At 44.3% G+C, this 12,424-nt stretch overlaps 1 protein-coding gene across 1 annotated transcript; it reads left to right on the top strand.

Moving 5' to 3' along the window:
• The first annotated feature begins 753 nt into the window (after positions 1–753).
• APOE (apolipoprotein E) lies at positions 754–6,325 on the top strand. The gene is made up of 4 exons (XM_061596670.1): positions 754–798; positions 1,186–1,244; positions 3,067–3,217; positions 5,269–6,325. Exons 2-4 carry the CDS (start codon positions 1,202–1,204, stop codon positions 5,897–5,899), a joined length of 825 nt encoding a protein of 274 aa, XP_061452654.1. The 5' UTR covers positions 754–798; positions 1,186–1,201; the 3' UTR covers positions 5,900–6,325.
• Positions 6,326–12,424: the final 6,099 nt, after the last annotated feature.

The following is a 12,424-nucleotide window of genomic DNA, read 5'->3' on the forward strand; positions in this document are numbered from 1 at the left end:
GCCCCCCGGAACCTCTTCTCCCTTGCATCCTACTTCCCCAGCTGGAGTTCTCCAGTGTGAGTTTGCTATTGCTTTGGAAAGAAGCACAGGGAAGAAATGATGGGTGGGAAAGGACTATGCGCCTCCTGCCTGCCTGCTGCTTCTCCCCTCTGAAACACATTCTCCTTACCATTATTCTGCTGTTTTATGTTCACTTGGTTTGTCCCCCAGTACCCATTTTGGCCCTCTCTGTAGCATAAGTACATTCTAATTAATGCCAGCATTTCCCATTCAATTTGCAAAATGCTGGAAATGCAAGAAAACAATGTCAGTGACACTTGTGCAAATAAGCTGACCCTTGGAGAAAGGTACCCATGTGCAAAGTCTGAGATTCCCTCTACCTCTCCACTTCTCCTGGCAGAATGGAAAAGAAACAAAATTAACTACCTCTCAAGTTACTCGATTAACTAATTCTGCCTGATGAAGAGACTTGTGTAACTCAGAAGTTCACATACTCAACAGAAGTTGTTCCCATAAAAAATATTGCTTGAACTATTTTGTTTTCCTCTTTCTCTCTCTCTCCTCTCTCTTTCTGGTGAGTTCAGAGCTAAGACTTTCCCCAGCAGTGTCTGTGTAATGTTTGTGAGGGTTAAACTTTGTCCCCAAGGCCACCATGGCAAACTTTGTGACTACTATTGCTGCTGACTCTGCCAGTCCCGCCTCCCTCTCCCCCCCTTTTTCCTACCAGCTGAGCTGGGTATTTAAGTCTGGAGAGAGGGTCTGACTGAACACACTTTCCAGCGTCCAGCAGAAAAGACGGTAAAGGAAGATGAGAGCAAAGGGGGAATCACTGGCAATCTGTTCAGATCTTGCATGATTTCTCCCCCTATATATAAAAAAAGAAGTGTCGGGGGGGGTCTGGATTCTATGGACTGGGACTATAAGACCAAAGGGGGAAAGTTATGTTGATTTAGGAAAGTTAGGATAAAAGTCCGATGTAGGGTGGTTGTGTTTTTTTAACGGCATGGCATTTAATGAGGGCTCGTTTTCCATACAATCTGATTAACTGGCTGAACTGTGATTAATCTTGCCTGTGTCTCTTCAAGTTGGGTAACATTCCTGCTGATGGAGGGAAATCCCTGCATCCACCTCCAGTCACCCCATTACCTAATCTTACTGTTATCTTTCCTCTTCTTTCCCCAAAAGGGACGAATTGGTAACCATGAAGTCCTTTGCCCTGCTTTTCACAGCAGTTCTGTTGGGAGGTGAGTAACTAAATTGGAAGACACGATTTGTCTGAAAAAAAGCATTTGAAAAGACAAATAATAACAAACAGCCACCCTTCACCCCCTTCATCCAGACGTTCCCTAAAGACTAGCTTAAATGTAGCAGGACCTTCTATTCTCCATGGGAGTGGAACTTCCATAATCAGTGGCAGTATACCTCTGAGAAGTAGATGCTGGAGACCAGTGACAGGGGGATGGCCAACATCTTGTTTTTGTAGTTGTGAGCTTCCCAGAGGCACCTGGCTGGCCGCCCATAGAACAGGAACACAGGACCAGGTGGACTTTTGGTCTGATCCAGCAAGGCAGTTCTTAGTGCCAATATTTGTCTTATGCCATGATTTATCAGTAGAATCTAGCTACTTCATGAGATGCAGGACGCAATGTGGAAAGCAGAAATAAAGGCAGAACAGGCAGATAAGAGCATTAGGATGGTGCTATTGGATTGGACTGAAATCTTACCTAGTCTGACTTTTTAATGTTTCAAAACAGTGAGAGCTGTCTCTTATGCCTGTATGTGGTACGTAATAAGGGAAAGGCCCTATCGCTGATTGTGGAAAGGAGGGAGCTATAGAGCCCTTTGTCACTTGTCTTAGCTTGCCACTGTGGTGTAGCGGTTAGAGTGTCAGACTAAAACTGGGGAGATCCAGATTCAAACTCCTGCTGAGCCATGGGTGGCTGTATTTCAGTCTAATCTACCTCACAGGATTGTTGAGAGGATAAGATGGGGAGTTGGAAGGCAGGATGGGAAAAACATGTAATTAAATGGGGATGGGGAAGGTGGCATGTATAGTAGGGGAAATGTTGGGATGGTGTTGGGGGAACGTTCCTTGCCCAGACGGGAGGGTTCCGTGAGGGTTGGACTGAACCCATAGATTGAACTAGGTAACTATTGACCTATTCTTTGTATACAAGGTTTGGCAAGGTTAGCTTAGGACTGGGGTTTAACAGTTGTAACCTTTGGCCCCATAGATGGGACATGCTGTCTAGGAACGTTGAGTTGTGAATGTAATGCCAGTCCTTGGAGCTGCTGGGATTAGGTCAGGATGTCCATATCATTGATGGGTGACTCAAAGAATGGCACTGCCATATGGACTTGCAAATGGCTGGCACTTTGAACCAGAGCATCAGACACCCACCACTGACATGTTCAAGTAGTTCTATCCCATTCCAGTTGCTGAGACAGGCCACTAGCTAGAAGGTTCAGAACAGGGGACAGAACTTTTGTGATGGTTCCAAAGACATGATGCATGAGACTTACCCCCTGCAACAGGAAGTACCTCTTTAATTAGGGACTGGCATTGTAGCCAACTAAGTTATATTCAGAATCAGGCCAATTGAGATTAATGGACTTATGTTAGGCATGTCTATTATGGGTCTACTCTGAGTAAGTCTAACATTGGGATACAACCCTTCAAGTTCTGCCTCCTGTTTGCCCATTACCATCACTCATAGGAATGTGAGTAGGACTTGCATACACACCATTCACTGAAAGCACTTTTAAGACTTCCCCCAAAGAATCCTGGGAACTGTAGTCTACCCATCACAGAGCTACAATCCCCAGCACCCTTAACAAACTACAGTTCCTAGGATTCTTTGGGGGAAATCAAGTGCTTTAAATGTATAGCGTGTAGTGTGTACGCAGTCTTATGCTTTCAGAGACCTCACTCTGTAAGTGGCTTGTGACCTGGTGGGATGACATGTACTGACCAGTGGTCAGCACCCGGCTTCGTGGGACACACATGGGTTTTCCAAGTCTGCTCTAGATTCTTCAAAGTTTTCCTTCTTTCCCCTACCTATGCAGGTTCCTGGGCAAACCCTTTATTCCTAGATGAGTCAAAAACCAAATGGGAAGAGACAGTGGACGTCTTCTGGGACTATGTGACCAGGGTTGGGAATGCAGCAGATGATGTCACTGCTCAGATCAAGACTTCGCAGCTCAGCAAGGAACTTGAGTGAGTGATTTTGCTTCATCCTTTGAAGTGTACCATGGTAGTCCAGGTCTGGGAGAGGTTTTGGTTTGGTTTTTACGCCATGTGTATGACTGGTGCTTTAATGGCACAAATGCATGTTCCAAAGATTCCAGCTCATGTTGCTCTTAAATCTCATGGGAGGGGATATCTGTTTATTAGAACTAAAAACAAATTTGGGGGAGGAAAATAATTGATGTCACACTTACATGGCAAGAATCCAAATCAGAATGGTTGAGATTGTCATTTGAAACCTAGATTTAAGAAATTTCTACTTGATTTTTGTTCATGTTTTTAAAGACAACCCCTGGAATTGTCAGATTTTTTTTTTAGTCAACCCCTGAAATTGCTAGATTTTTTTTGTGTGTGTGAAGTTTTGGTTTGACTCTTGCATACCTGATTTGTTCTGGAGCAAACAGAGGCTTACCTTACTGAGGCCTGGCTTTGCTGGACTTTTACCTCGGCAGAGGTACACAGTCTACCAGAGGGGCTCCTCATTACTGTTGGACACCTGTTAAAAGGTTATTTAGCTTAATTGGTTGAGTAATGGTCTTTTGGAAATGTCGTGAAGGACCCTTGAAGGAATGTATCATCAACCCCTTCTCCCACATGTCCATTTTTCTGTAGTGCTGACAATGGAAGATGAAAGACACAAGTTGATGTGAGACAGTATATAGGAGTTCAGCGAGGATTGATTCCGTCATGAGGTTTAAAGCACTAGAGTTTAAATTACTCTTCTAGCTCTGCGCAGAGAATGGAGGGGGGTGTCTCCTAACAACTCTCAGCGCCCTTACAAAGTACATTTCCCATGCCTCTTTGGGGGAAGCTACAACTGTTAAAGTTGTAAAATGGTGCTTTAAATGTGGTGTGGATGTAGCTGAAAAGTGAGGCAGTCCCCATAAATGGCTGGTTATGGGAGATGTTAAAGGACAAGAAATAGTTGATTGTTTTATTGGGTTGTTTTGTTGATAACTGGAAGGGTTAATGTTTGGATTTTCTGCCTCATAGTCAGACCCCAAAATATTGGTTGGCGCTTGTTGGCTGAACAGGATGTGAAACAGGCCAACTGGCTGAGTGGCTGACAACCCCTTTGTTCATGGCTCAAATGGTGGCTGGCGATTAGGGATGGAAAGATCTGTCAATTTCGGTTCTCTCAGTTCCTCACTTTTCTAATGTTAAATTTAGTCCTCTACATTTCTGCAGCAATCTGCAATTTTTTTTAAAAAAAATCCTCATGGAAATTCTCCACCATATTAGTGCAAATTTCTCCAAATAAACACATTGTAGGTAGTTTTGAAAAGGTACACATTTTTGCAAGCCATTTCTCATCATATCATGCCTGTTTGTATGTTATTTTCGCTCATGTATTAATTTTTATGAACACTTTTCCCTAATATATGCATTTTTGTAAATATTGTTTAGTTGGCAAACTACATCCCAAAATTCTAATAAATGCGAATTTCAAAGGATGGCTGTGTTTCGGTTCTCATATTGTGAATTTGAAAAATTCTGCTTGAAATGAGAACTGACTCGAAATTCTTACCTATCCCTACTGATGATAGACAACCATTTTATCTCACAGTCAACTCAGATTTGAATTAGAGGTCACATCTTCACTCCAAACATTTAAACCACTCTTATGCCACTCTAACAGTCATGGAGAATCCTGGGAACTGTATTTTGATAAGGGTGTTGGGAATTGTAAGTCTGTGAGGTCATCACTCTTACATAACTACAATTCCCAGGATTCTCTGGGAGAAGCCATGACTGTTTAAAATGGCATAAGACTGCTTTAAATGTATGGTGTGGATGTGACCAAGAGTGGCAAAATACTCCTTACCACTTGGCAGGTTGACGCAGGTGCCCATGCTGCTCTGGGGTGAGCACACTTGCCTCAGGATAGTTTGGTTGTCTGTGTGGGCTCACAAGCTTGAGAGATTTGAGGGCTGTAAGAATACAGAAGTAAGGCCAAACACTAGAGAATGACCAAGTGACATAATTCTGACCCTTCACCACTGCCTCCCTCTCCTCCACAGTGGCCTTATCACAGACACCATGGCTGAGTTGGACCTCTACACTGATGACATGCGTTCCAAGATAGGCCCCTATGCCCAGGATGTGCAGCAACGCCTGACAACCGAAGTGTCATCCCTGTCAGAAAAACTGCGAGGTGACATGGAGGAGACCAAAGGCAAACTGGTCCAGTACACCAATGATGCTCGCTTGATGATTGACCATAACCTGGACATGGTACGATCCCAGCTTGGTCTCTACATGCGCAAGCTGAAGAAACGCCTCACAAAGGACACTGAGGATCTGCGGCGCAAGATGGCTGCCTACGCCGAGGAAGTACGGGCCAGCACAGATGAAAAAGTAGGTGCCGTGCGCCAGAGGCTCGAACCCTACATCTCCAAAATCCGTGAAAAGGGACAGCAGAGATTGCAGGCCTTGCAGCAGGCTGTGGGAGAGCAAGGGAAGATGGTTCACGAGCAACTCAGCAGCCGTACTCAGGAGCTCCACAGCCAGCTCCGTGAGAAAGCTGAGGAAGTAAAAGGCTCCCTTGACCAGGCGGCTGAAAACATGCGCCAGTGGTTTGCTCCCTTCCTGGAAGATGTCTCTTCCCAATTCCAGGCTCTCGTGGAGAAATTCAAGACAGTGCAGTTGTAAGGCCTGGCCTGTACTCCTAGGAAGAGCAACACAGCAGCCCTTGGTTTCCATGGAAACCAAGATGGCCTCAAGACCTGAGGCTCCTTGGTTGAACAGGCATTGACTATCACTGTTGTATACTAACCTCACACTGCAGTGCAGATCCCCCTCCCTATCCAATTCTTCTTGGCCAGAGTGCTGCCATTTTGGCTGATTAACATTCTTCTGCACACTTTTTTGCACCTTCTAGGCCCTGCATTAGTAACTGTTGCACTTGTGAACCACTGACAAGAAAGGCCCTTACAATGGTTCACTCTGCCCCTCACCACATTTTAACACCTTATGCCCAAGACACTTGCGCCATTCCTTTTTGCCGCGGTTTCTTGGCTTGACTGGTATTTTTTCCATTTTGATCTGTTAACTGAATAAAATGTACTTTGGATACAAGGGTCTCTCTTTCATGTGATGCGGTTTCGTGTTTACTTCTCTATTGCACTACAACCAATATACAAGTTGAGCAGGAGGAACAGAGGGATGATGCTTAAAACAGCATCAGTTCTCCCAAATCAGCAGGATGCTCTTGCAGCTTCACCCGGATGCTTCTGGCTGCCCAGCTGCAAGAACTCAGGCTTGTTCCTGTTTTGCTAGGTATATTCAGACTTCTTTCTTTCTTTTTTGCCCCTCCAGCCACGCACAAAAATGAGGAACATGAAATGATGCACTGGGAACTTTCTGAATTGCAGCCCCTGACCGAATTAGAAGTTGGTCTGTTCTTTTCTTGGTCTGGAGGAAAAAGGGGTTGTTTGGCTTGAGGAAGGGACATCATTTGGTGGTAGAGCATCATGCTTTGCATGCAGAAGGTCCCTGGTTCAATCCTGAGTATCTTCAGAGAGGGCTGGGAGGAGGCCCCTGTCTGAAACCCTACAGAGCTGCTGCCAGTCAGTGTTGACGGTACTGGGCTAGATAGACCAATGGTCTCACTCAGTATGAGGCCGCTTTCTGTATTCCTATTTGATCACCCACATCTCAGCTTTTTGTAAAGATGTCAACTTTGATTTAAAATACCTTGACAGCGGGGGAGGGGGGAAGGGGCACAGCCTGGAGCAAATCCATTGGGCCACACAGGTGTGAAAACAATCCCCGCATGATCACCAAGTTACTCTGCTACCCCCACCCTGCCTGCCTGGGCTCATCAGAGTATGTGAGATGCAGCTACGGAGGTACCTTACACATGTACCCTGCACCATGCATGTGTTGGTCACACTGTTTAAGACTGCACAGTAGACCAGTGATGCTGCCTTTAATTTTTTTTAAAAAAATTCAGCTTCAGTTTTAAAAAAAAATCCTGACAACTGTGCTCACTTCTGGCTTTTGCACAAAGAATTCTGGCAACTGGCCCAGAGTAAAAACAATCAGACTCATTTATTTCTGGGTCACTGGCTGCCCTTCCGTTGGCTTTGAACTAGCTGTAAGCAGCTAATAAACCCTTGATTATGACCACAGTGAGTCCTCTGGCAATCCAAGATGGTTGCCCCATGATCCCTTGGGAACTGTCCTCTTCACCCACTGCAGCTTCAGAGGCTACCAATGACTAACACATTATTTACTTAATCAAATGCTAATACAGGAACACACTGTTTTCTCTATAACTGATCATGCAGGGCAATGATTCCAAAACACTCTTTTCTTGTCATTTTCCATCAGATGAAAGTAAATGTGACATAACGCCGTGCACTGATCTCCAGGGCTGATGATATGCCTGGCAACGCCAAAGCTGAGGGATGTGCCGTCTTGGCCCTGGAGGCACCTTGAAGAATGGGAGACTTCTCTGAAAAGGCAGGGCTGGAGAAGTATGGCAGTCCATCAAAGTGCTCATAGAAGGATCTGGAAATCTTGAGAGACTTGGATGCCTTTTGAAATCTGGTGGCCCTGGAAGATGGGGAGGGTTTATAGAAGAGGCACAGGGAACCTTTGGCCCTCCAGATGTTGCTGAACTACAACTCCCATAATATCTGACTATTGACCATGCTTGCTGATGGTGATGGGAGTTGTAGTTCAGCAACATCTGGAGGGCCAAAGGTTCCCTGCCGCTGTTATAAAGGCAACACATCAGGATGTAGAGCATGGGCCCAGTTGAAGTATAGTCACATGGGGATCTGAGGCCTTCCCGTTTAATACAGGCCCTTGAGAGTCCAAGAGAGGAGGGAACGTCAAATGCAAAGGCCCTCTGCTGTCTGATGCCAAGTCTGAGCTAGTTTGATCCAATTGAGGAAAATGCCTGGGGATTTGTAATAGTTCCATGATGGGACTAGGCTTAGAAATTCTCGACATCTTTCCAAAACTACCATTCCTGTGCCACTTTTGGGAAGGGGTGGCATCCGTTGGCCAGTGCCAGTTTGAAAGCATTCCATCGCCTTAACAGGCTGGCATTGATTTGAGTTTGTTCTGTATCTGCTAGCCTTTGCTTTTACAGATGTTTTTTTTTTCCTTTTGGAAAAAATATATATCTTTTAAAGGAAATATCAATATTTAAAAAATATCAATAAATTATAATTCTTGCAATCAATATTTTAGAGGTGGATTTTTTTTAAAAGTCAGCTTTCAAAAATAGCCCAGAGATTTGCTACATTAAAATCTGATCCTCAGCGATCGAGAATAAGCAAATTAATGGAAAATTAGGTACCAAATCTGAATTGGGCAGAATTCTAGCACATCCCTACTTTGGGGACCATCAGTACCATTGAATCAGTTTCAAACTGGTTTCAAATTCTAGTCTAGCATTCTTCAACATTCTGGTGTGTGTATCTTTGGGGATATGGTGTTACCAGCCTCTGATGCTCAGTTTAATGTCCACATTACTCAGACAGGTTGGGGAGGGTATCCTGAAGTGCCTGTGAGGAAGCCATTCAACAGAATGAAACACTTCCCAGCAGGAGAGATGTAGTGATGGGGGGGCACCCCCACTGTGCCTGGATTTCAACATGTCACCTTGCAGTTAAAAACATAGGACACCTTCCAGGAAAAAAAAGTTGGCAACCCTAGTTAGGATCCCTTGGTCTCCCTTTAGGGCTTCCTCTGCCTATTTAAATTTGAGTCTTCCTGGAGAATGCTCTCTCCACCCTCAGACTTAACTTTTTGGCCCTTTTTTTGTCTAATTTCTGAATTGCCACTAACAATTACCTTGTCACATTCAACCACAAAGCTGCCACTGACTGCTTTTTCCGCACCTCGGTTCCTCCCAAACCATTTGCAACAAAAGCCTGTGTTGTATCCACCAACATTTCAAAGATGACAATGGAAACATGCTCACTAACCTTTTGTCGCGGACCAAGGATCACTGGGCAAAGAGGCCCCCCATCACTGCACATTGTTGATTACTACCTACTACCACCACTGGTGGAGACAGCATGCTTCTGAATACCGGTCGCTGGAAAAAGCAGAAGGAGAGAATGCTGTTGTGCTCAGGTAAGGATGGGAGAGAAATTGGATTCAGTTCACATTTAAAGGCAAATCGATCAAAGTCACTCTTTTAGAAACAATATAACTGAACACAGCCGTCCACACTTATCCAAATTTTGTGATACAGTTCTCCAACCCAACAATGTTTACAAAAGTGCATATATTAGGGGAAAGTATGCATTAATATGACTATATTAGTGAAAATAACATACAAGACTGCATGATATTGGGAGATATTGGGCACTTGAGTCAAAACTGTGTTTATTAGGAGAAATTCATACAAATGTTGAAGAATTTTCATGGGGATTTTTTTTAAAAAACCGCACATTGCTGCAGAAATACGGAGAACTGAATGTAGGATTCCTCCAACCCTGCCCTTAGGCCCTGCTTGTGGGCTTCCCATAGACATCTGGTTTGCCACTCTGAGAGCAGGATGCTGGACTAACTGGGCCACTTAGCCTGATCTTGCAGGCCCTCCTTATGTCCTTCAAAGTGATCTATATGTTTTGAAAATAAAACTCTGAAGAATAATTTCACATCAACAAAATTTTCCCGAGGCATCAGAGAGCGAGAGAGATCATGTGATACAAAGACAAGGCAGAAACACTTCCAAAGGCAAGGCAGGCCATGTCCTTGGAGAGCACAGTTTGCTTTGGGAAACCACCGTGGCACCAGATGGGCCAATATCCAGTATATTTATTTAGAAAGCATCTCTGTATTTTCTAAAAACACGCTTTTATTTACTTGTGGACAGGGCTGAAAAACAAGTCATTTTTAGCAAACCCCTCCCAAGCAGCTTGGCCCACACAAAGGAAACAAGTTAGGGCACGAAGTAGCCAAAAGTATTTCACACAGGCGGTGAGCACAGTTTGTGAAATAATATGACATAAAGTGGGACAGATGACTGAACAGGCTAATTCTGGCTCTTCTCAGCCTGCATGGCATGAGACCATCTAGAACACTGTTCTTCAACCTTTGGTCCCCAGATGTTGTCGGACTACAACTCCCACCACCCCAGCCAGATTAACCAATAGCCAAGGATGATGGGAGCTGTAGTCCAACAACACCTGGAGGCCTACAGTTGAGGAACAGTGATCTAGCCAAACACAAACATAGCCCGTTGGCCAGATATGCAACAACCTTGTTTGCAGTCCTAAATACATAGAGGCCTTGGGGAGCTGGCGTGTTTGGGTGGTGATGTGCTTGGCTTAGAGCAAGGGTGGGGAACCCAGACCCTGGGGGTGAATGTGGCCCTCAGGGCCTCTCTATCTGGCCCTCACAGGACTCTCCTCAGGCCACACCCCTCACTGGCCCTGCTCCATTATTTTCCTGAGTATTTGTGCCTCTCTGGAATGTGTCGTTATTTATTTATTTATTAGATTTATTAGTTGTCCATCTGGCTGATTGTCCAGCCACTCTGGGCAACGTACAGAATAAAAACATACAAATACATTAAAACATTAAAATCTCAATGTTAAGAAAAATAAGAAATAAGAAAAATTTAGCCCTTGGTAGTCCAAAGTATCTGCTTATGAATACTATTTGCAAGAATAAAAGTCCAATGCTTTAGGACTGTGCAAAGTCCTAATGACTTAAGGGAACTTGCTTAAGATGTTTAACTGCCTGGAAACCGTGTGTCTTAAAGCTTGTGATGCAAAACCACGATGTGTTTGAGAAACAGTGTGGTTAGCGAGGCAAAAGAATCTAATACTGTGCTAAGAAGTAGAAATGTTAACAACTGGGAAAAAGGGGAACTAATAAACAAAAGCAGGGATAGTGAAGGAATGAGAAAGAAAGGAGGCTCTAACAAAATTAACTTGTGTAACTGTGAAAGGTATAAAAAACCTGCTGCTTGAAGGGGTGGGTGTGCTCCTTATGACCTCACCCCTTGTGTGATGCATGGAGTTCCTTTACTGCAATAAACTCAGAGTGCCTTGGACTCGAAATACCCGTGTAAGTAGTTATTATTGTCTCCGCCTGGAAGAACCATAAGTCATTCTTATGACATCAACAATATAATATAAACCTAACTCATCCCAAAAGCCTGCCTGAAGAGCCAGGTCTTCAAGGCCCAGCGGAAGCTCATCATAGCGGGGGCATGACGGAGATCGTTTGGGAGAGAATTCCACAGAGTGGGAGCCACAATAGAAAAAGTCCTCTCCCTAGTCCTCACCAGTCTAGCTGTTTTAACTGGTGGGATAGAGAGGAGACCTTTTGAGGCTGATCTTGTTGCGCAGCATCCTTGATGAGGCTGGAGGCACTCTTTCAGATAATGAACTGTGATTATGCCTCTTGCACACTTCGGTGGAGGACAGAGAGAGTTGTGCGGGTGTGTGTGTGAGAAACCTCTGGCTTGTTTATGACTGAAATTAAGCTTACAAAGTAAGGAGTTGCATCCATCACTCCACCCATTTTTTTGTCTCTGGCCTCACCATTGCATTGGTTCACGGTCCTCAGAACTTGAGGGAATATGGCCCTTGGATTAAAAAAGGTTCCCAACCACTGGATTTGTGGGTCGCAGCTTTGGCAGGCCTAGCCCCACACTGTTAGCATTTAGGGGCAAAATAGTCTGAAAATGTTGACATTTTTGGAATGGTCCTATGTGATCTTTTCATATGCAGTCATAACCTACTTAATTCACCCTTCAGGAAACAATTCCAGAACTGAAATGCAACTATCCTTTGAAAATCCCACTTCTTCACATTTGTGATGCAATTCTCCAACCAAATAATGTGTACGAAATTGTATATATCAGGGGAAAGTCTGCACAAAAATACATATATCTGCAAAAATGCATTATATTAAGGAAAATTGCTTGCGAACATATCTGCATTGGGCAAAATGGCATACGCAAATGTGTGCAACAGAAGAAATGCACAATGAAATCCTGACAATTTTCATGAGGGCTTTTTTTTTAATTGCAAACATGCAGAAATGTGGACAGCTATATTTAAAACTGGGAAAACAAGGAACCGAGGGTTGTAGCCAGCACTGCAGTACCACTTGCACAAACAGACTTCTGCTTGCAGAATGGACCTTCCCTTTCCTCTCCCCCCCCACAGCCCCGTCAATTTTGGTTCTCTCAGT

Source organism: Rhineura floridana, chromosome 15, assembly GCF_030035675.1.
Source record: "Rhineura floridana isolate rRhiFlo1 chromosome 15, rRhiFlo1.hap2, whole genome shotgun sequence".
NCBI classification, from domain to species: domain Eukaryota; kingdom Metazoa; phylum Chordata; class Lepidosauria; order Squamata; family Rhineuridae; genus Rhineura; species Rhineura floridana.

What these genes read in the sequence shown, in the direction of transcription:
- APOE (XM_061596670.1), top strand. Translation starts at nt 1,202, where the DNA reads ATGAAGTCCTTTGCCCTGCTTTTCACAGCAGTTCTGTTGGGAG. An exon ending in CACAGCAGTTCTGTTGGGAG is followed by an intron (nt 1,245 to 3,066) that starts GTGAGTAACTAA and finishes CTACCTATGCAG; the next exon opens with GTTCCTGGGCAAACCCTTTA. An exon ending in CAGCTCAGCAAGGAACTTGA is followed by an intron (nt 3,218 to 5,268) that starts GTGAGTGATTTT and finishes TCTCCTCCACAG; the next exon opens with TGGCCTTATCACAGACACCA.